The following is a 27,647-nucleotide window of genomic DNA, read 5'->3' as shown; positions in this document are numbered from 1 at the left end:
TATAGAGGCATGGGTTTGATCCCCAGCCTGGTGCAGTAGGTTAAGGATCCAGCATTGCTGCACCTGTGGCATAGGTCACAGCTGCAGCTTGGATTCTATCCCTATCCCAGGAACTTCTATATGCATATGCTGAGGGTACAACCATAAAAAAGAAAACAGAAAAGATGAAAAATACTTACTGTGAAATTCAGTCTTCGAGGTCTTTGTGGCCACCTCTGCTCCTCAGCATCTACTCATATCTGTTGGGCACCACAACCTAGTTTTTTTGTTGTTGTTGTTTTTGTTCTTGTGTTTGGTTGTTTGGTTTTTTGGTTTTTTGCCATTTCTTGGGCCGCTCCCGCGGCATATGGAGGTTCCCAGGCTAGGGGTCGAATCGGAGCTGTAGCTGCCGGCCTATGCCAGAGCCACAACAACATGGGATCCGAGCCTCATCTGCGACCTACGCCACAGCTCACGGCACTGCCGGATCATTAACCCACTGAGCAAGGTCAGAGATCGAACCCGCAACCTCATGGTTCCTAGTAGCATTTGTTAACCACTGCGCCATGACAGGAACGCCCCACAACCTAGTTTTAATGCATGTGTCTGTTTGACCAGATGTTTGTTGGCTCATTATGTCTAACAGAGTTCCCAAGGCTCTGAAACTCAGCCTCTTTGGACTTTTTTTTTTTTTTTTTTGCCATTTCTAGGGCTACTCCCTTGGCATATGGAGGTTCCCAGGCTAGGAGTCTAATCGGAGCTGTAGCCACCGGCCTACACCACAGCCACAGCAACATGGGACCCGAGCCACATCTGCAACTTACACCACAGCTCACAGCAACGCCGGATCCTTAACCCACTGAGCAAGGCTTGGGATCGAACCTGCAACCTCATGGTTCCTAGTTGGGTTCATTAACCACTGAGCCACGACGGGAACTCCTCTTTGGACTTCTTTTATATATAGAGAGGAAGCAAACCTTTTCATCTTCTCATTGCTGTTTGTATAAACAACATTTTGGGGGTTATATCTGAAGTGATGACTAGTCAGTGAGAAAGTGCTGGGGCATGAAGAAAAGCATGAGAAGGATGGTACAAAGGAAGGGCAAATTGCCATCTGGAGACTAAAAATATGATTGGGGGGGCTCATTTAGGAGCCGTTCATGAAGAAAGATTTCTGAAGTTGTACCTCCATGGGCTTGGGGCCATAAATGTTCATTTGATTCCCTACCAGTGCTTTGGAGAGAGAAATATTTGAAGAAGAGTTTTTGAGCGTACCAAACAAGGGTCTTGGAGTCCAAAGCTTCTCGTGATGAATCTGTTAAGGTGTTACAATGAAACGTCCCAAATGTGGGGAAAGGTCTGGAGAAGTATACTCTACAGCGTGGGCCGGTGAGAGAGCCAGGAGATTGCACCCCATCTTCCTCCACTCCCCCAACCCTGGTGGATTCTTATCTACAGAATAGAATAATCAAGTATTTTAACCAATGGAAAATCAAAGTCCTCTAAAGACATGAGTGATAGTATATTTGGGGTAGAAAATTATTTGTATTAATAATTATTTGTACAAATAATAAAATAGCTAAAGTATTCCAAAGAAGAATGCATCAAGGGCCATTACATCAAATCTGCATTATGGCAAACAAACAACCACTCACTTCCACTGCACCCCATAGACTGTTGGTTCCCCAGAACTGCTCTGAAATAATCCACAATACCCTACTTGTAGCTCATTGCTCTCTCTCCTTCCAGCTCTCTCTCTTCCAAACGCGTTCTTTAGCTTCATTCGATACTCTAAGTACATTCCTCCAAGACTGTTAGACCCCCAGTGGGTATTTTACTTCCTCCCCTACCTCGCCTAGCCGAAGCCCCAGTGCTTTACATCTGTCTTGGGGCCTTGGTCCTTCAAGCCCTACTACTCCTCAACTACAGTGAATCAAGATGAAGGCAACTTTTATTTGCCTTCCTAGGTACTGGATGTTGGCCACTGAATGTTTTAGAGAAAGTTACAAAGTTGTACCAACTGGTGCCATCACAAATTCATGATCTGTATTCTAAGCACAGCCTTCACTGCCTAGTAATCGCTGTTTTTTGTTTGTTTGTTTTTAGGACAGCACGTGCAGCATATGGAAATTCCCATGCTAGGGGTTGAATAGGAGCTATAGCTGCTGGCCTAAACCACAGCCTCAGCAACTCAAGATCCAAGCCACGTCTGTGACCTACACCTCAGCTCATGGTAATGCCAGATCCTTAACCTAATGAGTGAGGCCAGGGATTGAACCCACATCCTCATAGATACTAGTGGGGTTCATTACCACTGAGCTATGATGGGAACTCCATTCTTATATGTATTTAGGCATCACTAGCTCCAACAAATTTGGCCAAAATTTCACAATTCTCCTGAGGTCTACTTTACCAGTTCACTGTCTTTACTTTCAGCAAATAACTCTTTCTGATATATGGATAAAATAGGGCCACTAGTAGTGAATTTTATCAAGTCATACTATATCTCTAAAACACAACTGTTCTATATTGAGCATCGAGTCCCAGATAAATAGACATCCCTCCTTTCATCCATCCTCTAGATCCCTTTCCATCCTCAGGAACAGTTTCACCTTCCCTACGGGCTATTTCTCTCCTGGATGAATCCTATTATTTCTGCTGCAGACAGATCTGTTCTATTTGTCATTCCTGCTCTCTACAACTCTGCCTTCATTGCCCTTACTGCAAACCCATGGGCACCCCTAGCTTGTCTTCCTGCCTCTCCCAATCTTGGCTTCTTCTAATCTATCCTCCTCACCACTGAGTCATCTTGCACAGCAATCTTTCTAAAACATTAGCCTGAGCATGCTTTCCTCCTCCTTAAAATGCTTTAGAGGCTTTATCACCACTGGAAAAAAAGTCTAAGTTCCCTGGCATGCCAAACCATGCCTTTCCTGACCTGGTTTCTGCTCACCTCTTGAGTTCCATTTCTGCTCTCTGTTTGCCACCAGATGCTCCTGCAATCAGAGCTGGCCCATTTACCATCCTCTAAACACTGCATGCTTGCTTCCAGGTGTCTGCTTCTATGAGTTTCTCTTCCTGGAATGTCTTCTCCCTGTTGTGTCATTCTTGATGATTCTTTAGTCTTTGACCGAGGTCTACCACCTCTGTGATGTCTTCTCTGTCCCACTTTACCCACAAACCCTCACTCTAGGTTAAATGCCTCAATACTACCATGGCATCCTTCTCACCATTCTCTTATAGTCTTTTTCATGTCTTATCATTTATTCATCTTCTTAGCTAGTTATTTCTTTATTTACAAAAGTAATTAGGGAGTTCTCTTCATGGCTTAGCTGTTAACGAAAACCACTAGGATCCATGAGGATGGGGGTTTGATCCCTGGCCTCGCTCAGTGGGTTAAAGACCCCCAAGTTGCCATGAGATGTGGTGTATGTCGCAGACCTGGCTCAGATCCTGCATTGCTGTGGCTGTGGTGTAGGCTAGTGGCTGTAGCTTCGCTTCGACCCCTAGCCTGGGAACTTCTATATCCCCACAGATGAGGCCCTAAAAAGCGCGCAAAAAAAAAAAAAAAAAAAGCATAGAAAAATTGAAAATATATATAAGCAAAAAGAGAAAAACCCAAACCTAAAATTCCTCTAATTAGATTTAATTAGTACTAACATTGGGGCATATATTCAAGTATGTATATATAATTGTTTGATAAAGGGTTTATATTATACCCACTTAGACTTTAAAAAATAAAAAATTTAGATCATAAGGTTTTTAGTTAGCAGTGTGGTAAATAAATTACCCGGTCAAAAAATATACATACAGGTCATAGTTTTTAATACCTGATGGGAATTAGTGTATATATATTTGATTAAATCTATTGGCTACTGTTAGCTGTTTAAAATATTTCAAATTTTTTACTATTATAAAAATGATTATAATGCAATGATTATGCATAAATCTTTGTGTACATTTCTGGTAAGGGTATTTTCTTAGAATAAATTTTTAGAAGTTCAATTTCTGGGTCAAGGAGAATTTTAGAGAGGGCTGGTAGTTATTTGCACAATAGGAGAATAATGCTGTGTTTAAGTGTTGGTCTGTTTATCTTCCTTTCCATCAGGGTGGAGACTCTTAGACAAGGTGGAAACACTGTCTTGTTACTTCCTATGTCCCCAGGACCACAACTGGGAGTATCACGGCCTCACATCAAACATGTCAGATTCATGCCATCTAGCCGATGGCCCTTTTCTAGGACTAAGGAAACACAAAAGGCATCAGGATCATGAGTCCTGGACAAACTTTGTTCCAGAGTTTCCATGAAAATAAATGAACCCAATGACATGATACGCAGGGTGTTTGAACCTAGGTTTTGGATGGGTTATGTGTCATGTAAAGTCTGCATTTATGGGCTGTGCCCCTCATTTGGTGACTAATCATTTGGCCATTCTCTTGATGGCATTTCTTGTGATATTTTCACTAGTTAATACACATAGCTCCATTTTTTTCCTTGGGAATAAATTCTCCAAAAATGGCGATGATTATAAAACTTTGTATACACATAATTTTGTGTTCTTTGTAGGCCCTCAATAAATACTTTTAATCACCCCGATAAATCTAATCTTGATCTAGAAACTGCTAAGGGGAGGGACATGGGCCTCATTCTGCTAATAGTTTCCATCCCTCATAAAGGGCCAAATAAGAGAATGAACTGCCTTCCGCAGTGAGCCTCAGCCCACTCATTAAATATAGATGAATGGATGACTCTGCTCAGCATCACTGACAGGTGGTAATGAGTGGATGCTCTTGCCCGAGGCAGCTGGTGGGCATTCCTAGGAGTCCCATGGGAGGTCCAGGACCATTTCAGCACCTCAAATAAACGCATGCTTACTATTGCCACCTAGCCCCAACCTTCAGCACATCCGTTTTTTCAGTACTGTGTTCCTAACAGTTTATGCATCTGACTTGAGCAAATTTTCTGAATAACAGAGTCTTCCACCAGTTTAAAGAATATGGGGATGTTCTTTAAAAGCCAGTAGCAGAAATGCGGGAGAAAAGTAAATCAGTGTCTGGCCGCCATTACCCACGCACCCGGTCACTTAAGTACTTTCGACGTGAATTCTGCAGCAATCAAGCTTCAAAATGAACCCTAGGCTCTTCGCCTAGAAAGTCTTTGAAATCACAGCTGAGTAGGATGAGGTAGAGAGGAAGTAAAACAGGTTGAAACTTACTAAATGGCATAAAAATGACTACTAAGGACTAGATCTCACTCAATACTCGAAGCCAAGGTGAGAACTAATCACTGCATTCCTGTAAATGCTGAGTCTTTTAGACTCTTGCAATAGGAGTATTACAAGTTTCTGCATCTGTCAAGAGTGATGGAAGCCCCAGCACCTACACAATCTCCATTCAGATAGCTGGCCCTCCACCTCCACTCCTCCTACTGTGCGTCCTAGGCTTTGAGGTTTCACGAAGCAGTACAATGAAAAAAAATGGAGTGGAGTTCCCATCGTGTTTCAGCAGTAAGGAACCCAAGGATACTAACGCCTAGTATCCATGAGGATGCAGGTTTGATCCCTGGCCTCACTCACTGTGTTAAGGATCTGGCATTGCCATGAGCTGTGGTGTAGGTCGCAGATGTGGCTTGGATCCCGAGTTGCTGTGCCTTTGGTGCAGGCCAGCAGCTGCAGCTCTGATTGGACCGCTAGCCTGGGACCTTCCATATGCTGCAGGTGTGGCCCTAAAAGACGAAAACAAAAACAAAACAAAAAAATGGATGCCAGTTATAAAGTTGTTCGCTTTTAACTCTGCAAATTACTGGGAAAACCTCTATCTGCTACCACTAGCAGTTCAAATACTGAACATTATTGTAACCCCTAGATAAAGAAGATCAAAGAAAAGTTCTTCCCAAGTAAAGACCGTTAGATATTTGAGTCAATATATGCGAGTCATATTATTCTCATTTTTCTTATCTTATGAAAAAATGTGTGAAAACTCCGAAACAGAGCAACACTGGCTTGCGAGGAACTCCCTTAGTCCTCGCAGTCAGGTTTGCCACTTTTCCCAACCACACTCTTCACGGTCCCTTCTTGTTATTTCCAGGCTGTTGCTCTAGGCTACCTCTTTCCACCTGCTTCACTCCCCAAGCCTTTTTACTGCTGACACGCACCCCTCTTTTACCCGATGGAGCACTGATTCCATGGCAGGCCAATACTCCTTTTTCTTACTTCTTTTGTTCCTCAGTTCCCACCTTGAAATTGCATCCCAGATGCCCCAAATCCACTCCATTCCAGGGTTTCCACTGTGGCTCAGCAGTAATGAATCTGACTAATATCCATGAGAATGAGGGTTTGATCCCTGGCCCCCTCAGTGGGTTGAGAGTCCTGTGTTGCCATGCGAGATGGTGTAGGTTGCAGATGCAGCTCGGATCCCACACTACTGGAGGTGGTGTAGGTCAGCAGCTGCAGCTCTGATTCAACCCCTCGCCTGGGAACTTCCATATGCTTCAGGTCTGCCCTAAAAAGACAAAAACAAAAAAACGACACTCCATTCCTGGGGGCTCCAGCATTGGTGAGTAGGAGGGATCAGTTCACCCCATTCACTCTGGAGAGACTAATAAACTTAAACCAGACCCAGGCCTGAGGTTGCTCCTCCTGCTTATTCAGGGTTTTCTTACTTCTAGCTAATACTCTCAGTTGGTTGATCCTTGGCCTTCTTGTCTAATTCCATTAAAACTTAAAAAAAAAAAACAAAAAACTATTTGTTCAGAAATTTGGAAAATTTAAAGAACAATTATCACCCATAATTCACTACTTTGAAACAACTCTTACTACTATCACTTTGGTGTATTTTTTAAAGTGCTTGCTACCAGTCCTCAAAAACATTTTTAAAAATAGTGTATACTGTTCCACTGACTGTTACATTTTACGTAACCATCTCCATACTGACCTTTCTATGACTTGAAAGTTTTGCCTTTTGTCTCTCCATAGACTCATGTCACATTTAGATTTATTTTCTTCTCATAGATTTCCAGTAATGGAGTTATAGCTCAAAGGACCATGACCATTTTTTGAGACTCTGGATCCATATTGCCAAATTGCATCTCAATATGTTATCCTGGAGTTCCTGCCATGACACCGTGGGTTAAGAATCTGACTGAAGCAGCATGGGTCACTGTGGAGGCATGGGTTCTATTCCTGATCTGGTGCAGTGGGTTAAAAGATCTGGTATTGCTGCAGCTGTGGGGTAGGCTGAAACTGCGGCTTGGATTCAGTCCCTGTCCTGGAAACTCCATGGCCTTGGGTGTGGCCATTAAAAAAAAAAAAACCAAAAATTTATCTTAATTTAGTGCCATTAGCCATGTCCAGGAGTACAACTTATCATCATACTCTTCCTAGAATTGGTTCTGTCATTTATACATTCAGCTAATTTCATAAGCAACAAATGTTACTTCATTGTTGTTTTCATTTGTTTTGCTTGATTAGTAATTCAGATAATTATTTTACCATATGTTTGTTTATGGTTTATCTTTTGTGAATTATCTATTTGCCTATTAGTATATTTTCTCCCTTCCTTTCCAATCCTTATGCCTCTTAACAGTCTTTTTTTCTTTTCTTTTTTTGCTTTTTAGGGCAACAGCTGTGGCATATGGACAGTTCCCAAGTGTCAAATCAGAGCTGCAGCTGCTGGCCTTTGCCACAGCAATGCAGGACCTTTAACCCACTGAGTGAGGCCGGGTGTTAAACCCTCATCCTCATGGATACTAGTTGGGTTTGTAACCTACTGAGCCACAAAGGGAACTCCCCTCTTAACAGACTTAATTATCATTTTTAAAAGATCAATTTATATGAATTATTTATAAGGATATTAATATTGTTATATTTGGTGCAAATATATATATATATATATATATATATATATATTTTTTTTTTTTTTAGTCTGCTTGCCCTTTTATCTTGGCTATATTTTTCTCTGAACTATGTTTTGAAATTTAATGCCAAATTGTAAATTCTCAAGTCAGACCAAAATGAATAAAAAAGAAGAAAAGTTACCTGAAATTAGTAAACATTTAGTTCTATTTGTTCTTCAAGCCCAGCTCTCAGATCTGGATGAACCCAATCAAAAATCACAACTAGATTCCCCCACACTTCCTCTTTGGTGAGGAAGGATTCAGAAGAGGGAGGTGAGGTGGAGTGGATTCATGGGGGACTCACGAGGGGAGCCCTTCTTTGTCTGGGTTTGGAACAAAGATTTGGAAGTTGTGACAAGAGGCTGAGGTACAGTGAGGGGAAAAATGGGGAGGGTACCAGGAGATCCTCTGCCAAGTTCCTTTTTTTAATTTTATTTTTTATTACAGTGGATTTACAATGTTCTGTCAATTTCCACGGTACAGCAAAGTGACCCATTTATACATTTATATACAATCTTTTTTCACATTATCCTCCATCATGTTCCATCACTAGTGATTAGATACACTTCCCAGTGCTATACAGCAGGATTGCATTACTTATCCAGTCCAAATGCAATAGTTGACATGTACCAATCCCAAACGCCCAGTCCATCCCACTCCTTCCCCTCCCCCTTGACAGCCACAAGTCTGTTCTCCATCACAGGCTTGAAGTTCTTGTAATGCTCACCGTGTGTTCACTAATTTTTTTTTTAATGAATTATTTGCTAATAACATCATTTTCCCCTCTTGGAGAGAAATAACCCAGGACTGTTGACGGTTGTTCTCAAGTCAGTCACACCAAGACCTGTGTGTGCTTTTTTCAGGACAAGAAAATTCACATCATTGATGCAAAGGGAACTTGTAAACTGCTTTTACCTGCAAAGTCCTTTTCAGACCTGACTAAAATTTTTCTATTGGCTGCTCAGTGCTATTAAAGAGGAGTCAGCCTCTTTAATCTACTGCAAATGACTTAACAAACAGGATTAAGTAACGAACAGGATTAAAATTTGCTTGTATTACTGCCAATCACTTCTCCAAGGAGTCCAACAAGGCACCAGAAACTTTTCTTCCTCATGGGCCACCACCTGCCACACCCATTCCTTTTAAGCAGAAATCTCCTTGCAAACTCCAGATGTACTTCTCAAGGAGCTCAAATCCAGATTTGCTCTGTCACATAAAGGAAGGGAAACGAACAAGGAAGAGAAGTGAAACCAGTGTGGTGATACCTAAAGGAATGTTGGAGAAATTATTTTTTAATCTCTTAAAATATATCACAGTCGAACATGCTGGTAGTTGTCGAAACCATTATGAAAAACAGGTTCCTTGCAACATTCCTGTCCTCCAACCAGTTTCACTCCAGAAAGGCCATTATCTTCAATTTTTAAGTTATTTCTTAACTCTTACTCATACACCTAAATAGCTGCTGCGTGACAGTCTTTACATTCTAGGCATTACCGATTGACATTCCTATATGGAAGATAGGACCTTGGTTACTCTGCCTGTACACAAACTCCTTCCTTACTCTCATCCTTCCAATGTAATAATTATAATTTGTGGTTAGGATTTCCCTTCGTGGCTCAGTGGTTAACAAATCCGACTAAGAACCACAAGGTTGTGGGTTCGATCCCTGGCCTTGCTCAGTGGGTTAACGATCCGTCATTGCCGTGAGCTGTGGTGTAGGTTGCAGACACGGCTCAGATCCTGTGTTGCTGTGGCCCTGGTGTAGGCTGGCGGCTACAGCTCCGATTAGACTCCTAGCCTGGGAACCTCCATATGCCGTGGGAGCGGCCCTCGAAAAGGCAAAAAGACAAAAATAATAGTAATTTGTGGTTAGATGAATCTATGTTTTATATTTCCCTGACTGTGTGAATAGTATGCGTAGCTGACCCACATAGTATAGTCTAATTATATTTACTTATCTAACCAATTTTTTGTTCTCGCTGGAGTTCATTTTTTCCCCCTTCACTTACGTAATTGTCTAGGTATCTTTCTCATCCATCCCTCAAGTCTCTTCCAAAAGTACAATCTCCTGATTATAAGTCCCAACACATCAGGCATTTCATCAGCCTCATCTTCTTTGGGACATTCCATTCAGCTGCCGGTGGCATTTATGATGGCTGTTGAGGTCGGTGTTCTTCTCTCTTCTAGCCTTTTGGCTCCTTCACTGATTATGAATGACAGGGGTAAAGGCTGGGTAAGTGAGAGGGTACTTGTGTTCAGAATGTTGGGGCTGCTCTCGTATTCTATACAGAGAGAGGATCTAACATACCTTCCTAGCAATCTCTTCTCTGGGATGAGGTATTTTCAGAAGGCACCCTCTAAGTGTCAGTGCCAGTTCCTTTAATGTCTCCTCATCTCTCCTTTTCATTTACTTAATAAGGATATCAATTTCCTTGCACAAAATTCTTTACATAATTGATTTTTTAACATTGTCTCAAATCTTAGGTAGTGGGGCAGTATTTTCTTCCCGCACATACACACACCAAATGACTGCATCAAATATCCAATCTGGGAAAAATATTGCTGGTGGCACTAAAGTTATTTGGGGAAATCATTTGCCCAAATATGTGAAATAACTACAAAGGCATCCTTCCCTTGTTTTTGCAATTTTAGTCTAGGTCTCCATTTTAAGGAACTCATCCAAAACATGGGAAAAGCGGTGCAAAAGTATAGTCGCAGTGTGTTATTTGCAGTGGTGAAAAACTGGAAACAGTATCATGTCTGTTAATTGGGGAATGGCTAAGTAAATGGCGGGAATATCTATTTTGCTTTTTACGTACAATGCAATAGTATGAAAATACTTTAACATTAAACAAAAAATAAAGATAGCCCCTCCAGGTACACTGCGATGACCTCGATGTCAACATACACGTTGAACACTGAGACTGTCGCTTCCATACAACTTCTTTCTACGTGAACATGACTTCACTATTCCGAAGTTCGCGGGCATAACTTCACTCTTCCAGGAATCTTTTGCCAGGGGAATAACTTTATTCTTCATAATTTAATTTCTCAACAGACCCATCCAATTGTCAATAGCAAGTATCAACTTACAGTTTAGGTCCTAAGCCTCTCTGAACCCCTCCACCCCAAATCCTTGCCCTGCTGTTTGTAACGAACCCTCAACAATGATATCATGATCTTGACCCAATCTTAAGGCCTGCTCATGGAAAGAGCCACCTTAAATAGAAGCCCAGAATTTCAATAAAATCTGATCTTGCCCTTGACCCTTTGAGACCCTAGGTGATGCTCTCCTTTATGTCAGTGAGCAGTGAACTCAGCCCAGTACTATGAACAGATTGTGCTGGGATACTTGGGGAACCAGCCCTCAACAATGTAGGAGAACTGTCGTATATGCCTAGAGAAAAAGACAAAAGGAATATGTGAAATAATAGTAATGTCAGGGGATTAGCATTCTATCAAATTTTCAAGTCTTCTTAACCATATTCTTGGGTAATGAGGTCAAGGTTTGTTTCCATCAATGCCTAAAGACTTCGTTTTGGCACAAGCCATCTTTCATTGTGTAAAGATCAAATAAAGGCAAACCTGTGCAACTGGTTATTTTGTCATGTTTTGTAGAACAATCAATATCAATCCAGAGAGAAGACAACTCAGGTGGGAAAAGGAGCTATTCATATTGTAATTAGGCTTGTAGAATTGAAATACTTGTGGGGTCAGTGGTAATAAAAATGATCCAAGAATGCTCTAAAAAATCACTTCATGTTGTGAAATAATGAGGAGGACACTAACAATGACCTTTAAAAGGGTTTTGGTATTTAATGGGACAGAGGCTTTAAACAAGGGCTTGCTTAGCACTGAGTTACATAAATGTTCTAAGTCTAACATAGCATAGGTGAATCTCACAGAATTAACAGCTTGACTTTATTAACAAATTTGGTAGTCAATGGATTTTGCAGCGTTAAAGGTATTTCATGTTTTATGAAAATCAGGGAGAAAGCTGGCACGCAGATAGTTTGTCTAGCTGGCAAAAGCAACTCTCACCTATTCCTTTTGTACACTTGGCAGTGATGTACACAGCTTCTGTTCCAGGTAAAGATATGCTGATGACACGAATAAAGATAGAAATATCAAGATTAATCAGGTCATTTTATTTAATATTTACCAGTCAGCAGCCACCAACGTGAACATCCGAGCTAACAGAATCTCTTGAAAATGTTCTGCTATACAGCTGCTTCAGAAATACACACACATGATCAACTGCTCATTGCCCAAAAAAATTTTTTTAAAAAATGGCTTCAAGAGCGAATGACACCAATTTATACTGTGCCCAAGCACTAGTCAACAAATCTATTAAATTACAGAGGAAAAGGAAATCAAAGAAGCTTTGTTATCTTATGCATGTCACCTTATTTAAATGGAAGGAAGGCTTTACTTTTTTAAAGCAACAGAAATATGGATCTTCCTATATATAGAGAGAGATATATTTGAGGATGTGATTACAAACACAAGGTGTTATCATCAAAAGTAAAAGCTAGTTCAAGAAATTTCTAACTGAAAAACTTGCAAGATACAAAGCTAAAATTCATATGTTCCTTTTCTCAATTATGAATACTTTCACTAAACATAAATATTTTAACATATATTATTTTTTCTGACATTCAAAATTGTAAAGTCAATATGGCAGAATTATTGTTAAAAGCACATATGTACAAATATTCTTTTTCCATACATAAAGTATTTGGCATAATTATAACAATCATACTGCATCCACAATTGTTTGCTTTTATTTTTACTTTTTTTTTTTTTACACATAATGGTATCTCTTATTAAAATTAACCAGTTATGTACAAAAATACTTGAACATTTATTATAGAAAACCTCTATAACCAGCCTCAACAGCGTATCCCTGCTGAATGGTTTCATTAAGGGAATATAAAAAAGTGGTCACTGCCTTCCAGGTAAGCTATCAACAAAAACAGACACAGTTAAACTAAAATGCGCTTCCCAACAAAAGAGGGAAAATATTCAACAGTATGATTTAAAATACAGTTCATAGCTATTGTCAGTTGAGTGTTATAAACAGTCAGTAAAGAAAACAAAGATACAAAATACATTACTACATACAAGGTGCTTTTTTTCACACTCCTACAACTGTGGCATTAGCGTCCCTATCTAGATCTAAGATGCTATGTTGCAATATTCAAGCTAGAGCAGTCTACAGCCATCCTTCAATAAAAGGACAATAGGATTAGCTCAGAAGACAAGCTCCACTGGTAACACTGGAGAGTTGTGAGGAATTTTGTATGTTGTGCAGGATTGAGAATTAATGCCCTTGCCTTTTTGAAAGTCCTTTTGCCATTTAATCATGCTCATATATTTCCTCTACGTTTTCTTTTTTTTCTTCATTTACTCTATTGATTTAATACTGTCCTGTATTGATTCCTGAATTCTTGTTAATGGGACACATTAATTTGTGCCTACCTGAACACCTGCTCTTCTTCAATGACAAATTTGGTAGAGGAACCTATCAAGTAAAGGAAGCACGAGATTCAAGTAAACATTTCTCCAGGGGGCTTTTGCTGAATCGACCCTATTGGAACTCTGGAAGTACATTGCACCTTGAAAAGAAATACAGTAGATCCCACGGTGTCAGGGTGCTAAAGGATTTACCAACCGGTTGGTAAAGTAGCGTTCTAAGAATGCAGACGTCAGTCAAATGTCAAAAGCAACTTCAAAGAAGTATTTTTGTTGCAACAACAAAACCACTTCCAGTCCCAATCCTTGCAACCCCTTAAGCTTTTCGTCTCACTTGCCTGCTTTAACTGTTAATTCTGATGGCGGGGGCATTCATCAGTCTGCTCATCCAAAGAGCTGGAAATCTCACCTTATTTACAGAAGTCTTCTAAAGTAAGGACCATTGTTAGGATGTGCATTCACTTAATAAGCTTTCAAGAAGTATCAAGTATTCAGTAAAAAGTATACAACATTTTCAGGGTGTGTCTTGTCCGACAATATCGTATGGGTTTCAAGATTAAACTATGTAAAAAAAAAAAGTGAACCTAAAAAGATCGAAAAGAAGTCTTTCTCACTATTTATCATTTTCAAATGAGAGACGTTGTAATGAAATTCAGCCATACTTGGAACATCTGGCGTTTGAGATCAGTAACTTTTAATATTGTGCAACATTTTATTCAATAAGCGAGTTTTAATTCCATTCATTGAAAGACAAATCTGAGTAAGTTATTAAAGTGCCTACACTAAATGTCTTCTCCCCATACGTCTCACTGCTTGTAAACGGCCAAGGAGTCACCGCGGGGAAATCGAAAAGGGCCTTACAGCTGCGAGACCTTCCGGGGCAGGGGCCTGGGCCGCGGGCCGGGGTCCGTCCTCCTGGTCCCATTCTCCAGGTGGCCCGATCGCGCCGCCAGGGGCTTGGGGGGCAGCGCGGGCGGCTCGGCCGTGACCGGGATGGAGAGGCTGTGAGGTAGCGGCACCGGGCGCCGCAGAGTCCGCTCGTACACGCTGTACGGGGGCGGCGTCTTGCTCTCTTTGCGCACCGGCTCCTCCGGGCCGCTGTAGCTCAGGCCCGGCCCCGCCGACGGGTCGTTCACCTGATTTTCAAAACCTGAGGTTTCGGACGTGCTGCACCGGCTGAGGGACGAAATCCCACTGCTGTAGCTGCCCGACAGGACGGGGGAGTTGGAGATGAGTCCCGGGGAGTGGTACTCCACTGGAGAGGGGGTGAAGGACTGCACCGAGCCCTGCGCAGAGGAGGAGAAGCGGGGGCAAAGCATGGAGTTCACTGCCCTGCGATGAGCGGCCACGGAGTCTCCCAGAAACCCACAGGTTGAAGCCTCAGCCCCCCACTTTTGGAGACAGTGCCTTTCAAGAGGCGCTAAGTTAACGCATCCTCAGGGCGGACCCCAATCCAATCTGATTTACAGGAAAAAAGAAACTGGACACCGAATCGCGAAAGATGCATGCATACTGACAAATGACCCTGGGGACAAAGGGAGAAGGTGGCCAGCTGCAAAGCAAGCCCAGAGGCCTCAGGAGAAACTAAACTTGGTGACACCTTGATCTTGGACTTGAAGCCTCCAGAACAGGGAGAGAACACGTTTGTTCCTAGAGAACTTCTGGTCTGCGGTGCTTTGTTCTGGCAGCCCTGCAAGGCACAGGCAGACACCCAGAGTCCAATGTGTGAGCTGACTGGACTTAGCATCAGGCATTGATCTGCCAGGCCCAGCAGTCATTCAGTTCCCCTCACTTTACTCCTCAGCATGGGCAGGAGAGAAAGAAGGTTCAAATAATCAGAGGGAAAATGCAGGAACATATTAGTCCCAGGTTTAGAAAAAGAGAAAACTGACCAAAAAAAAAAAAAAAAAAAAAAAAAAAAAAAATCCAGGGACTCATTTCCCTTTCTAGCTCTGCAGGGCATGTGAACTGCAGAGAAGGATGCAGGGCAGCTGGAAGTGGGGTGGGAATCCCACCACAGCCCTCAGAAGGAGGGCAGGAGGCCCCTCGGCCCTGCCCTGGAGTCTTCAGCACCCAGTCCCGACTCTCAGGCTGAAGCTGCATGTTGGCAGCCCTCAGGTTTTAGTGTGAGAGATAAGCTGTTTCATCTGCAGTGTTTTTTAAAAAGCCTTAGTTGTTAATTTTTTAAGATAGGACGATCTCCTACAGAACTCCAGATTTCCAGCATTTCATTAAGCCCTGGAAGTTTTAGCAACACCAGCTCATATTTTATCTAGAGATAATCTTTTGAAGCTGAGCAGGGGCTGTCCCCTTCAGAGCGGGCATGAGTTCCTCAGTTTTCTCAGTCCTCACCACACCACACTGAGTCCTCCTGGCGCCTCCCTCATTTGGTGGCTGCCTAAGCCTTGCTGGCATCGGCATTTGCTACTTGCCTAACTGGTGTCCCAAGAGAGGCTCTGTGAAAAGAGGGTTCCCTTGGGAAAGGCCGTATCCTATGTCCTCCTTGAGTCCATTCAAAGCATATTAGCTTGTTAAAGTCTTATAATAAAGAAACCTAGGAGTTCCCGTCGTGGCTCAACGGTTAACGAATCCGACTAGGAACCATGAGGTTGCGGATTCGATCCCTGGCCTTGCTCATTGGGTTAACGATCCAGTGTTGCCTTGAGCTGTGGTGTAGGTTGAAGACGAGGCTCAGATCCCACGTTGCTGTGGCTGTGGTGTAGGCCAGCGGCTACAGCTCCAATTGGACCCCTAGCCTGGGAACCTCCATGTGCCACGGGAGCAGCCCTAGAAAAGGCAAAAAGACCAAAAAAAAAAAAAAAAAAAAAAAAAAAAAGAAACCTAAATGACTTTATTCAGACCAGTGTTTTCTAACCTAATTTGACCATAGACTTTTTTTTTCCTTCATTTATCACATAATGGCCTATAAAACTAATGTTCTTTGGAACAAACGTTGAGAAATGCTATCCTAGACTAACTTTACCCTGGTGTCTCTTTTTAAACAAAATAACGTTGGTAGACACAAATCCTTTCATTTAGCAGGAGCCTAAAATTAAGCATGGCCAATTAAGAGATCCAGCTTCACTGTTGTTTTTGTTACATATTAGACCCTAAGTTCAAAACAAGGCAGGTAAGCTCAGTCTTCTCCATGGGGTTTATTCCATCTTTTCATTGCAGGGGGGGAAAAAAAAACTATCAGGTAGAGTTTTCTGCATTCCGAGCACAGCAAAGCTTGTACTTGGTAGAGCGATGCCCTCTAATGAAACCCAGGAGTTAGAACAGGAACGTTCCATCCATTTTCTCTTCAAACCTCCCTGTAAAGCAAAGGCTGCAAGGCTACCTGCGGCCAGTAGGAGCACAGGCAAATCTGGGGACAGGACTATCTGGTGGCTACTTGAACACAACTGTAGCCCTTGGGTTCTTTACTTCGGAATCAATTCCTAAGACTTATGACTACTCTGTACCATCAAGTTGAAAAGATGCATGTGTTACATCTACAGCAACATGGGGGCTCTAGGCAAATGAGGGAGAGGGAAAGATGTGGAAACGCCCGTGCTGCTTTGTTCCCATCACATCAAGGTGACAGCCTGTGGCTTCCCGGCTGGGTGCAGTCCCATGTGCTTTCTGATTAATGGCCGTACAGCAGACTGACAGCAAAACGAGCAGACCGTTTGCACCCACCAGCAAATTTTGACATCAGAAACGCTGGCAGTGCAAACCAAATCACACCTGGTTTGTAATTTTCTCCATTTGGGGAGTTTTCCTTCCAGATTCTCAATTTCTATCAGCACCGATCCTTAGCACCACTGATGCACTGGATCAAAACCTGCCCCTGTGTGTTTGCAGAAGCTAATTTGTCTTTTGCTTTCACATTAGTTAGAAATGTCTCATCCACCAAAAGGACATGGTGCATGTAAATCCTAAGTCATTCAGGTACAAAATCATTCTCTGAAGACTCACTTCAACCGCACATCAGCCCCTGATGTAGTAACGCTGCACACCTACCTCTGAATGGACCGACAATCCTTGCTTCCAGCCTGATTTCATTTGGATAGAGACTAAATGTTATTCTTCACCTTCAAGAGGGATTTTTGTGCATTTAAGGTGTTAAATAGCCTATGTCTACAGACCAAATCAAACATCTGACCTTTAAACCTTTCCAGTTTGTTTCCCAGAATTTTTCTGGCCTTGTTTTTCATTATCAAGGATGTGTCTCCAAATGTAAATGAAAGCCGTGGTGTAAAATATTCAAAGAGAAAAAGTTGGGTTTGACATTTTCAAAATGGGTGAGGCTGATGAAAAAGGCATTGGAGAATACTTACTAGATCTTGATTGCTGATGTTTTTAAATTGAGTTTGTTTTTGATGTCTCTGAAACCAAAAGACCAGCCCTGAGAGAGACACAGGGACCATTTCTTTCCTAATTCAGTGTATCTCCTCACTCTAGTTGGTACTTGCTCATTGCCACCATTTGGAGAAAAAGGCTAATAATCTGAAAATAAATGGCCTCATTCATGAGGAGACTCCCCTAAGGGCAAGCCTGGTGTGGGGATTTCTTATTCTTCTTCCTCTCCCCCCTCTTTATATGTGCTCTGCCTAGTCTGTCCAGATAAAGGAACCCATTGATGGAGCAGGGATGAATCTTAGGGGAAAAAAGTAATATGAGGCCAGTTTCTAGCTTCAGTCTCATAAGAACCTGTACCTTCAATGGAGATCGCCCGGCAGGCGAAGGGGATGATACGGATGTCGTGTGTCTTGCTGGTGAAGCTGTGAACAGAGGGAGATCATTTCAAGTCAGAAAAACCAGACAGCTGACTACCTGCAAAAGCCCTCTATGTGTACAAACCCATACAGGTAATCCAGTGCACAAGACTTCCTAGGCCAGGGGGTTGGGGGAGAGACTAAATGATGCCCACCCAAAACAGACTTCTCACAAAGGGCGGCGGCTCCAAGACAGGGGAAACTTAGTGAAAAGTCACCAGTGCACACACGATGCCTTAACCCAAACTGGTCCAACCTCCTTTCCATTTCCTCAAAGTCTAGATACTTGGTCTATTTCAAAAGGTACTTTTAGGTGTGAGGTGCCAGGGAGCAGATGTTGGGAAATAGTTGCTCATTTTGGCCTGAGCAGGAATAGGAAGAGGCAGGTCATCCAGGCAGCCGAGGATAGGTCCATGGGAATATGCTGACATCAGCCTCCCCTTCCACAGCCCTTAGGCTCTTGAAATTGACCATGTCCACACAAGATGTGGGAAGTTGTCAATTTCTCCCTCTAATGTCTGTGCTTGAGTCCTCCCTTTCTCTCTGGGGGATGGTGCCCTATGCATTTCATCATTGTGGCAAAGAAGAACCCTCTTTTTACCTCACACCCCCCCCCCCACCGATTTTCAAGCCCTACATCAAGAACACAGCCTGGGTGGTGGCACTGCTCTGTGTGTGGCTTGTGAGTCAAATCCAGCTCTCCAAGGCATAACCACACACACTAAAACCCTGCTGTGACATCGTCAGCACGGTGAGGATGAGCCAGACCTCCCGGTTCCACCTACAGAGGTTTCAGGGAGCTCAGCGTCTCTGGCTCGGTGATGAGCTGCCATTCTCCCAGCTGTCACAGTGAGGTGTGAAATGTAAGAAAGCTACGGAAAGGCTGAAGGGAAAAAAAGGCAGTTACCCACCCCCCCCAACAGTGAGCACACATGAGGACATGAGGACAGACCATGACAGCAATCAGTGCAGAAAGGAAGGCAGCCCTGCCAGGTTCACGGGGGAGCTACATGGTCGCCTAGGCACCCTGAGCTTGGGTTCCCACACTGCGGGGTTGTGCAGCCTCCATCCTGGGCTACAGCATGGCCGGCAGCACGTGTCATGTTCCATCCCCCCCATGGCTTCTCCTAGCCCATCCACTGTGGGGGTGGAGTTTGGGAGAGGAGCATGTGTGTGTGTAGAGAAGCAGACCTTGACTGGGAATGGCATTTCTGGCAGAAGTCAAGGCGTATGGTGCTTGGGACCCTCTTCCTCTTGGCTAAGGTGTCCCCTGACACCATCACGGTGGACGCCACAGCAGCCCCTGCACCCACTGCATGTTCACAGCCATGTTTCCCTGGAAAGATGTTCTCCCACAGAGACCTAGAATAGAGCTATCGGCATCCTTACCTACAAGTTTGAATTGGCCCAAGAACCAACGTACCGTAGATACTACTGTTTTTTAGAAAATGCTTTTCAAGGAGTTCCCACTAGGGCATGGTGGACACCAATCTGACTAGGAACCATGAAATTGTGGGTTCAATCCCTGGCCTCACTTAGTGGGTTAAGGATCCAGCGTGGCTGTGAGCTGTGGTGTAGGCCACAGATGTGGCTCAGATCCTGCATTGCTGTGGGTGTGGCCTAGGCCATAGGGGATGCAATGCCTTGAATGAGCCCTTTGAGACTATGACCCTTTGATACAGATCCCTCTGAGCACACATAACTGCAGATGCAAGGTTACTTGTTCCCCACAAGCCTATCAAAATTACAGCCAGTCAGTCCTATTTGGGGGCCACCTGAACCCGTGACGTCAGTCCTGAGTAAAATGGCTGGAATCAGCAGAGGTTGGTAAGAATGAGGTCATTCAATGGAGAAGATGCTAATGGCTGAGCAAGGTTAGGGTACCCCCCCCATCCTGAGGATGGTACCCAGGAAAAGAACATTCGACCCAATCTGTGGGGTTTGTTAGGAATGGTGCACTGTTTGACTTAGTGCAACAGAAGTTCAGGAAAGAGGGGGAACCCTGCAAACGCATTATGTAGCTACTGGTAAGGGTTTTAGCTTGGACATCAAATGCCTACCTTTTTGAGGAAATCAGGAGAGGTTGGAGTAGTCGGGAAAAAAAAAAAGTTATTTTAAAGAAGTGATTGTTAAATGCTTCAAATACCCACCAGTCTGTGTGGGTCTTGGAGGGACAGGGGGAGAGATAAGTTTCCCACCATCCGACATGTTCTTGGCTTCTTTCCCACTGTCCAGGCTCCAGCTGCTAGGGGTGGGATTCACAGCTGGAAGGGAATAACACAGCTAAAAACACACGGTCTACTTTGCTCTTCGAACGCTTGACATTTTAGAAGAAAGAACCATTCCAGAAGGAAAAAAGAAATCAACTCGATTAAAAAAAAAAAAAAAAAAGGAACCCTCCTCCATACCCAAACTTTATCTAATTGCCTACCTCACAGTGACAGTGGACATTGAATTGGGTGATAACACATCTCTGTCTTTTCCTCAAGCAGTCAAACCGAACTACAAATCGCTACACGAAGGGGTAGAAACTTTTGGAGAATGACAAACGTGTTTAGATGCTGGCTAACAGATGGAAGATGTTGTCACTGGGCTCTTTTAAAACTTGATTCTTAGTGGAAGTTTCTGGACAAGTGCACCCTAACGGGGGGAAGACCATGGCACGCCCATATTTCCACTGTCTGGCAGAATTACTGGGCAGGAACAGCCCCGCCACACCGGCCTCTGGGCCCTTGTTCCTGAAGTCTATCGGCTGTACGGAAGAACGTCCTCAAGAAAATAATTTGGAATACTGACAGTATCATCCTTTTTTTGTGATCTGCCTGCGCCATGCTTCAGTAAGATGCAGAAATACGGAACAACCCCGTTAGGAACAAGGGCAAGACACACAAGGTTATAAATAGCCGCTTTGCAGATGAGGTTTACAAAACCAAGCCTTGAGAGAGTGCCAACAGCTTGCTCCCTGAACAGACACTGCCACCTGATGGCTGCATCTAGAATTTCAACATTTCATCATTCTTTGTATTACCACTTTCATTGGATGGAGCTGGCACAGGTAAGATACTTTTCCTCTGTTCCTTTTAGATGGGCTTTGTGGTTTTCTTTGGTAGAAAAGGTGAGAAAAAGACCACATTCCTAAGTTCCCCAGACAAAGATCAATATTTGCTTTGCAACTTTAAAGCAGAATGTGTGTTCTATAATAATTTTTGGCCACAGTCTCGCTGATGGCTATCTCCCAAGGAAAGGTTTAATGTATCAGTGTAGTCAAATGACGACGCCGTCTAGCTCTTAATGATGGCAATTAAAATGCACTTAACACGGACATTTCTTTACTGGCTCTTAATTCACCAGTTTGGGGACTGCTCTGATTTTTGAAGCTTGACCCTGGGAGGTGAGTGGGTGCCTTGCTGCCACCCCTACCTCTCCTCCCCCAACTGAGGACCCCACATTTAATTGGCTCTTTGTCCTCTGCTGTGTTGCACAGATTGATGCTAATTAGCTATTAACTGCTATGCATGTGTTTGTTCCTTAGTTTTCATGTGACCTTGAGGCAGGGCACACTCCATTATGCACTGGATTGCCATTCTTAAATAGCATCTGAGTCACCACAAACAACAGATGAGCTGGCAGAATGAGCTTGGTGAGGCAGACAAAAAGTGGGACCAGGGACTCAAGGTACTTGTTTTCATTGTGCTGAACAAGGAGCCTCATTGGCAACTTGGTTTCAGGCAGCACAGGAAGTGCCTCCATGACTCATGGAATGACACCAAAAGCCATCAGACAGAGGAGTCCCTGCCTTGCTCTGATTCTGCTGCTAAATCCTACAAGAAAACAGTTTGTGGAGACGACATCAGGAATCACTGCCTTTCCTTTATCCCCGTGAGAGCAAATCAGTCCCCATCGTTAAAGGCCTGGAGCTCTGCCTTCCACACAGACACATGGGAGACTGGAGAAAATGAGGACAAAACAAACCCTCACATGCTCCAGGACGACGAAGGGGCTGGCTCTACACTCACCTTTCTCAGGCGCAGAAAGATTTGGATCACTTCGTGGCAAGGCCCCGTCTCCAATATGATTAAACAGCAGCCTCTGGAAAGGTACAGGAATCTATTTTTATGGTGCAATATGCTGACATGTGAGACCTTCTCGAAAATGAGATGATTCGCTCATGACTGAACCTTTGTGTTAATTTTTTGTATAGTATGATGAGCCTAAGAGCAAAGAATTCAATTATATTTAAGGGGAAAAGGGGAGAAAAGCCTTAGGTTTGAAACAGTAATTTCTTTTTTTTGGCTTTTTAGAGCCGCATATGGAGGCCGTGGCATATGGAAGTTCCCAGGCTAGGGGTCAAATTGGAGCTGTAGCCGCCAGCCTATGCCACAGCCGCGCGGGATCCTAGCTGTGTCTGCAACCTACACCACCGCTTACAGCAACACCAGATCCTTAACCCACTGAGCGGGGCCAGGGATCCAACCTGCAACCTCATGGTTCCTAGTCGGATTAGTTCCTGCTGCGCCACAACAGGAATTCCTGAAAGAGTATTTTAAAAGTCTATATAAATGGCAAATACGCTTCTGTAATAAAATGCTAGGAAAAAAATAAACAGTAAGTAGCAGTTAAGTTATGGTGCTCTTTATAAATACAAATGCTAGGCTGGCAATACAAAATGCAAGTAAGAATTAAGAAATATTAGCTCCAAAACCCTGGTGAACCGACTTTACATTTTAAGTCCTAAATGAGGTTAAAACATATGAAATGATCCACATGTTACAATTTTTAACCTACACAAATGCCAGTTTTACATGGTTCTACCTAATAGGCACTAAGTCCTTAAAGGTAGATACACCAGAGTGTGTTCTTGAAAAATTGCTCTTATTTATTTTTGGTTGCGTCTGTGGCATGTGGAAGTCCCCGGGCCAGGGACTGAACCTGCACCATAGCAGGGACCTGAGCCACAGCAGTGACAACTCCAGATTCTAAACCTGCTAGGCCGCCAGGGAACCCCCTGAAATGCTGGCAACATACACACTGCTTGCAATTGTATCCAAAGCAGAAAACTTAAGCGGCTAATCAAGGAAGTCTTGCAGAGTCCCTCGTGCTGGCGACACATTCTCTAGGAGCAGATGGAACTGCAAAGTTCCTTCACAGTATCAGGTGACAGAGGGCATTAGACCAGTTAGCTGGTTCAGCCAAATGCACCCAGCTTTAATTTCTGGGAGACAGCAGTGTTGTTCAGAGGAGGCATCCTAGGATTTGGGGGAAGATCACACATCAGCAAAGATAAACCAATGGAGCCAAAGCCCACTCATGCTTATACATTTCCAGATGCAGCTACAGACTTCTCTGCCAGGAGGGTGTAGAAAAACAGAAATGAGCTGGAGTAAAGGTGACCATTTTTCCCTGCTCCTAAGGTATTCCCCAGTAATCACCGGAACTCAGGGCTCCATATGAACCTTCAACTTTGAACCCCCCCTTCAAAGTGCTTAAAGGGCTCAGAGGGTCAAAACCTGGCCGGCCCTGCTCTCCCTTGGACTAAGAGGGGTCACCTCAAAATCAAGTGGGGGGGAGGGGGTAGGGCCACGGTGCTTTCCTCCTGAGGCCTGCCAGGGAGGCCCCAGGACTTGGCTGCCTCCTCCTCAGTGCACGAAAGGAGACTGGCAGAGGCCAAGAGACATGCCCAAGGAACCCAAGTTCTCACAAACTGGGTAGAAGTAAAAAGAAAGCCCCTCAGGTTCTTTGGCTGATATAAGATGTTCCACCAAATTTCTGCTAAAGACACATGCGCATGGACACATCCGCGTCCCCCAACTCATTCACCCACCCCTCCTAGTGTTCCAGAAACAGCAACAAAATGCAGAGTCTGATCATTTCCCATTTCCCTCTCAGCCTTTTGCTCTGCCAACTACCCAGCTATCCACATCGGATCCATGGTTCACACAAAAATTCCTAACAGCAGACCCAGGGCAGAGGTCTGCTCGCCACCTGGCAGGACCTGCCATCAACACAGCCCACGGGGCGGCCCCTGGCAGCTAAGGTGTGTTTCTGCAGAGATGTAAGCAACACCCAGACTGTTCCTTGTCTGCTAATATTTCCATCCCACAAGGACTACCTGAGAAGGTTCCACGGGGGTCGGATAGATGGCGCTGCACGGCCTCTCTCTTGGGGACAGGCAAGAGTTTTCTCTGGAATGTTTGTGTTTGTCAGACAACAAAGGAGAAGCTGGGAAGAGAAGCAAAGAAAGGCCCGTCAGCGGGGTGATGGGACTAGTCCACGTGGAGGGGAAAGCCTGAGTGTGGGGGAGCTGCCGTGGCTCCTGGGGGCTAGAAGGTTCTCTGGGCACCTGTAGTCCACCCCAGACCCTGGCACTGACCTCTGGCACTCGATGGAGCCGAACTTGTCACATTAGGTGAGGCAGAGTGAGTAGAACTCAAGCTTGAGGTAGATGGACTTGGCTGGAAATACATGGGAGTTGTTATCACACAAGGCTTAGAGGCTGCAGACAACACTGACACATTTGAAAAAAAAATCACCAGGTTTTTTTTTTCCAAATTAGCAAAAAAAAAAAAAAAATCTCACTAACTCATACTAATAAGGAGGCACTGGTCTGAATTAATCAAGAATCCGAGATTTTGACTCCCACCAAAGAAATGCATTAGTGTCCCTTTGAGCTACATAAATCCTACAACTTAGGACCAGTTAGCAGCGGCTCCCTGACTCAAGCTCAAGAAGAAGGACTCCCAGCCTCGGGCAGGTAAAGAGGGGAGTCCTTTGAAAGGCAGAGAATGTGCCTTTGCACGTTCTCCAATGTACGTATTCAAAGCATGAATCCGACAGTATGTATCACGCCCCTTTTCCAAAGACTGGTGAGGAAAATTTCAGCCAAGTCTTTTTTTTTTTTCTTTCTTTCTTTTGTCCTTTTAGGGCCACATCCACAGCACATGGAGGTTCCCAGGCTAGGGGTCGAATTGAGCTGCAGCCACTGGCCTACACCACCGCCACAGCAACACTAGATCGAGCCGCGTCTGTGACCTACACCACAGCTCAAGGCAATGCTGGATCCTTAGCCCACTGATCCGGGCCAGGGATCGAACCTGCATCCTCATGGATACTAGTCAGAGTATCCATGAGGAAATGCTAAGCCACAACGGGGACTCCTCACCTGAGTCTTACTGAGTTATTTAGACCCAGTGAGCCGGGTCTACATACAATTTTTTGTGGCAAGGGTTACACTGACTCTCAAATCCCTCCAAACTATGTTTTGGCTTTTGTAAAAAAAAAAAAAAAAAAATTAGGGAAAATTTCCAACATGTACCTAAGTACAGAGATGTTACTTACAATGGACTCCTAAACTCTATCTTCTTAAAAACCCAAAACATTAAATATGCTTAAAAAAACAAAACACTTAAATATGGTTTTTATCTTCTTAAAAAACCAAAACACTTAAACCCTCATTGGTGGTGACAAGCTTATCTGAGTCCCAAATGAAGGCCAGAATCGGAGCCAGAGCTCCACGTGCTCCCCACCTCCCCCCTCTGCCCCCCAGCACACACACTGCCCACGGCTCAGTCAGGTCTTCTTCAAGCGGAGGGGGCAGTTCTCAGAGAATCATCTCTGCAGCCTCCACAGACCAATGAGGCCACAGGAGGGTTTAAAGGTGTGTCCTTAAGTCAACTGCTTGCTCATGGGGCTGTTCATCAGAGGAGCAGACGGAACAGAAACTCTCACGATCGAGACAGAAAGGGACTACACACGACCAGACAAAAAAGCTAATCAAGTACCTGCATGTTAAAGACTTCATCAGAGCTTTCTGATTGCCCTGTAATATTGCTTACTTCAGCAGAAGCTTGTGAGGACAGTGAGGAGGAAGAATATCGGTTGACAGCTGGGTAACTTAATGGGCTGTTTGGGGGGAAAAAAAAAATGGTCGTTAACTCACAGTCTCTGAATTATGCTTTAGCACATGCTGGGACGGTATGAAACCAGAGGGGGGAAAATAGACATCCCATTTTGTCGTCTCCTGTTTGCCTCAATATAGTCACATGTTTGAGTTTATTTATTTCTCATGCTGCTGCTGTTGTACCAGTGGCAGATGTCTGCAGCTGCCTCGAGGGTTGATTATTTCATTAAGAAATAGCGTATTTGACAAATGGTGCCATAAAGAACGAGAGAATCGTTCCAAATCATCTAGTGGGGATGCCAATTGTCAGATAATTCAGAATATGACTTACCTGCGTCTAGGAATTACCCTGGTGCCATCTGGGCTCATAGAAGCAGGTGCGGAGTTTCTACACACGCGAGGGCTTCCATTAGGAAAATGGACTGGACTGGCTTGGATACAAGCGGAGAATTCCTGAAGAGACAGGAAAGAAAACATTTCAGAATAGTAATGATATGGGCACAATCAGTCACGTACTACATGTGCAGGCTAATTGCCACGAAACCTTTACACAGGGACCCATCAAGGTCAGGTTTCAGTAGGAGAAGGTTTTCTCTCATTTACTGTTTTTGTTTTCATACAAGTTGAGCATGGCAAATAAAAGTGACTGCAATTTGAATATGTGAGGGCTCTCTGGTACAGTGGTGCAGTTGGGTAGAAACACCAAAAGATGTCACTATTGGACACTGCATCGTCTCTCTGACAAAAGGCAACAGGCGGAGGTCAGACTGCCCCCCCGTGGACACTTGGTGAATGTACCTGTATTCCCAAACTGGACTTCATCACGAAGAACTGGTCCACCAGCTTTTTGTGAAGGGGCCTCATGTCTTGAGGTACAAACTTCTCATGCACGGCCAAGCCAAATTCCAGAATCTGTGCCTTGATAGTAATATAAGGAAAATAATCCACATCAATGAGTACCTCTGCTACGTGCCTGCTGGGAAAATTCAAGCACAGGACCAAGCACATTGTACACGTTATTGTTAATCTTTCAATCTGACGTGACAGGAACAATCCTTAGTTTACAGGTGAGGAGACCGAGCATCCGAAAATTCCAGTGTACTCGAGGACAAATGAGGATCTGAACGTAGTCTCTCTGATTCCAAAGATTGGATTTTCCTACTACCCCAAGTTTTCTTCCCACGTGTTTTTCATCTATAACCACAACTTTTTTTTTTTTTTTTTTTTTTGTCTTTTCTGGGCCGCACCTGAGGCATATGGAGGTTCCCAGGCTAGGGGTCAAATCAGAGCTGTAGCTGCCGGCCTACGCCACAGCCACAGCAACACCAGATCCCGAGCCGTGTCTGCGACCTACACCACAGCTCACAGCAATGCCGGATCCTTAACCCACTGAGCAAGGCCAGGGATCGAACCTGCGTCCTCATGGATGCTAGTCAGATGCGCTTCCGCTGAGCCACAAAGGGAACTCCATATAACCACAACCTTTTAAACAGCTAAGTGTCCCTGAGGCCCCTTCCTGCACTTCTCAGGATGGTGCAGGGAACTGGGGCTTCCCGTTAGGAAAGTCAGGTGGTTCTCCTGGAGGGATCGCCTTTTGGGTGGCACCCTCTTTGCCATGCTACCCTTCTCTCTCCCATCTGGT

General features: G+C 44.0%; 1 protein-coding gene across 10 annotated transcripts in view; it reads right to left on the bottom strand.

Moving 5' to 3' along the window:
* DOCK4 (dedicator of cytokinesis 4) overlaps window positions 12,001-27,647 on the bottom strand; it is a 456,170-nt gene continuing 440,523 nt past the window's right edge. For 2 of the 10 annotated variants that reach the window (XM_021079277.1, XM_021079286.1), the window contains 10 exons: window positions 26,804-26,923; window positions 26,337-26,458; window positions 25,887-26,007; window positions 24,479-24,560; window positions 24,218-24,327; window positions 22,125-22,197; window positions 20,259-20,372; window positions 18,050-18,114; window positions 17,671-17,718; window positions 12,001-14,634 (listed from right to left, as the gene is read on the bottom strand). In XM_021079277.1, coding sequence (XP_020934936.1) covers window positions 14,206-14,634; window positions 17,671-17,718; window positions 18,050-18,114; window positions 20,259-20,372; window positions 22,125-22,197; window positions 24,218-24,327; window positions 24,479-24,560; window positions 25,887-26,007; window positions 26,337-26,458; window positions 26,804-26,923 — 1,284 coding nt within the window. In that variant the 3' untranslated portion in view covers window positions 12,001-14,205. The remainder of the gene's footprint in view (window positions 14,635-17,670; window positions 17,719-18,049; window positions 18,115-20,258; window positions 20,373-22,124; window positions 22,198-24,217; window positions 24,328-24,478; window positions 24,561-25,886; window positions 26,008-26,336; window positions 26,459-26,803; window positions 26,924-27,647) is intronic. The other 8 variants (XM_021079280.1, XM_021079278.1, XM_021079279.1 and 5 more) reach the window with 8 other exon arrangements.

The sequence above is a fragment of the Sus scrofa genome, chromosome 18 (genome assembly GCF_000003025.6).
Source record: "Sus scrofa isolate TJ Tabasco breed Duroc chromosome 18, Sscrofa11.1, whole genome shotgun sequence".
In the NCBI taxonomy this organism is placed as follows: Eukaryota; Metazoa; Chordata; class Mammalia; order Artiodactyla; family Suidae; genus Sus; species Sus scrofa.
Note: the sequence above shows the minus strand (reverse complement) of the source record. Positions and strands in the feature narration are given on the sequence as shown.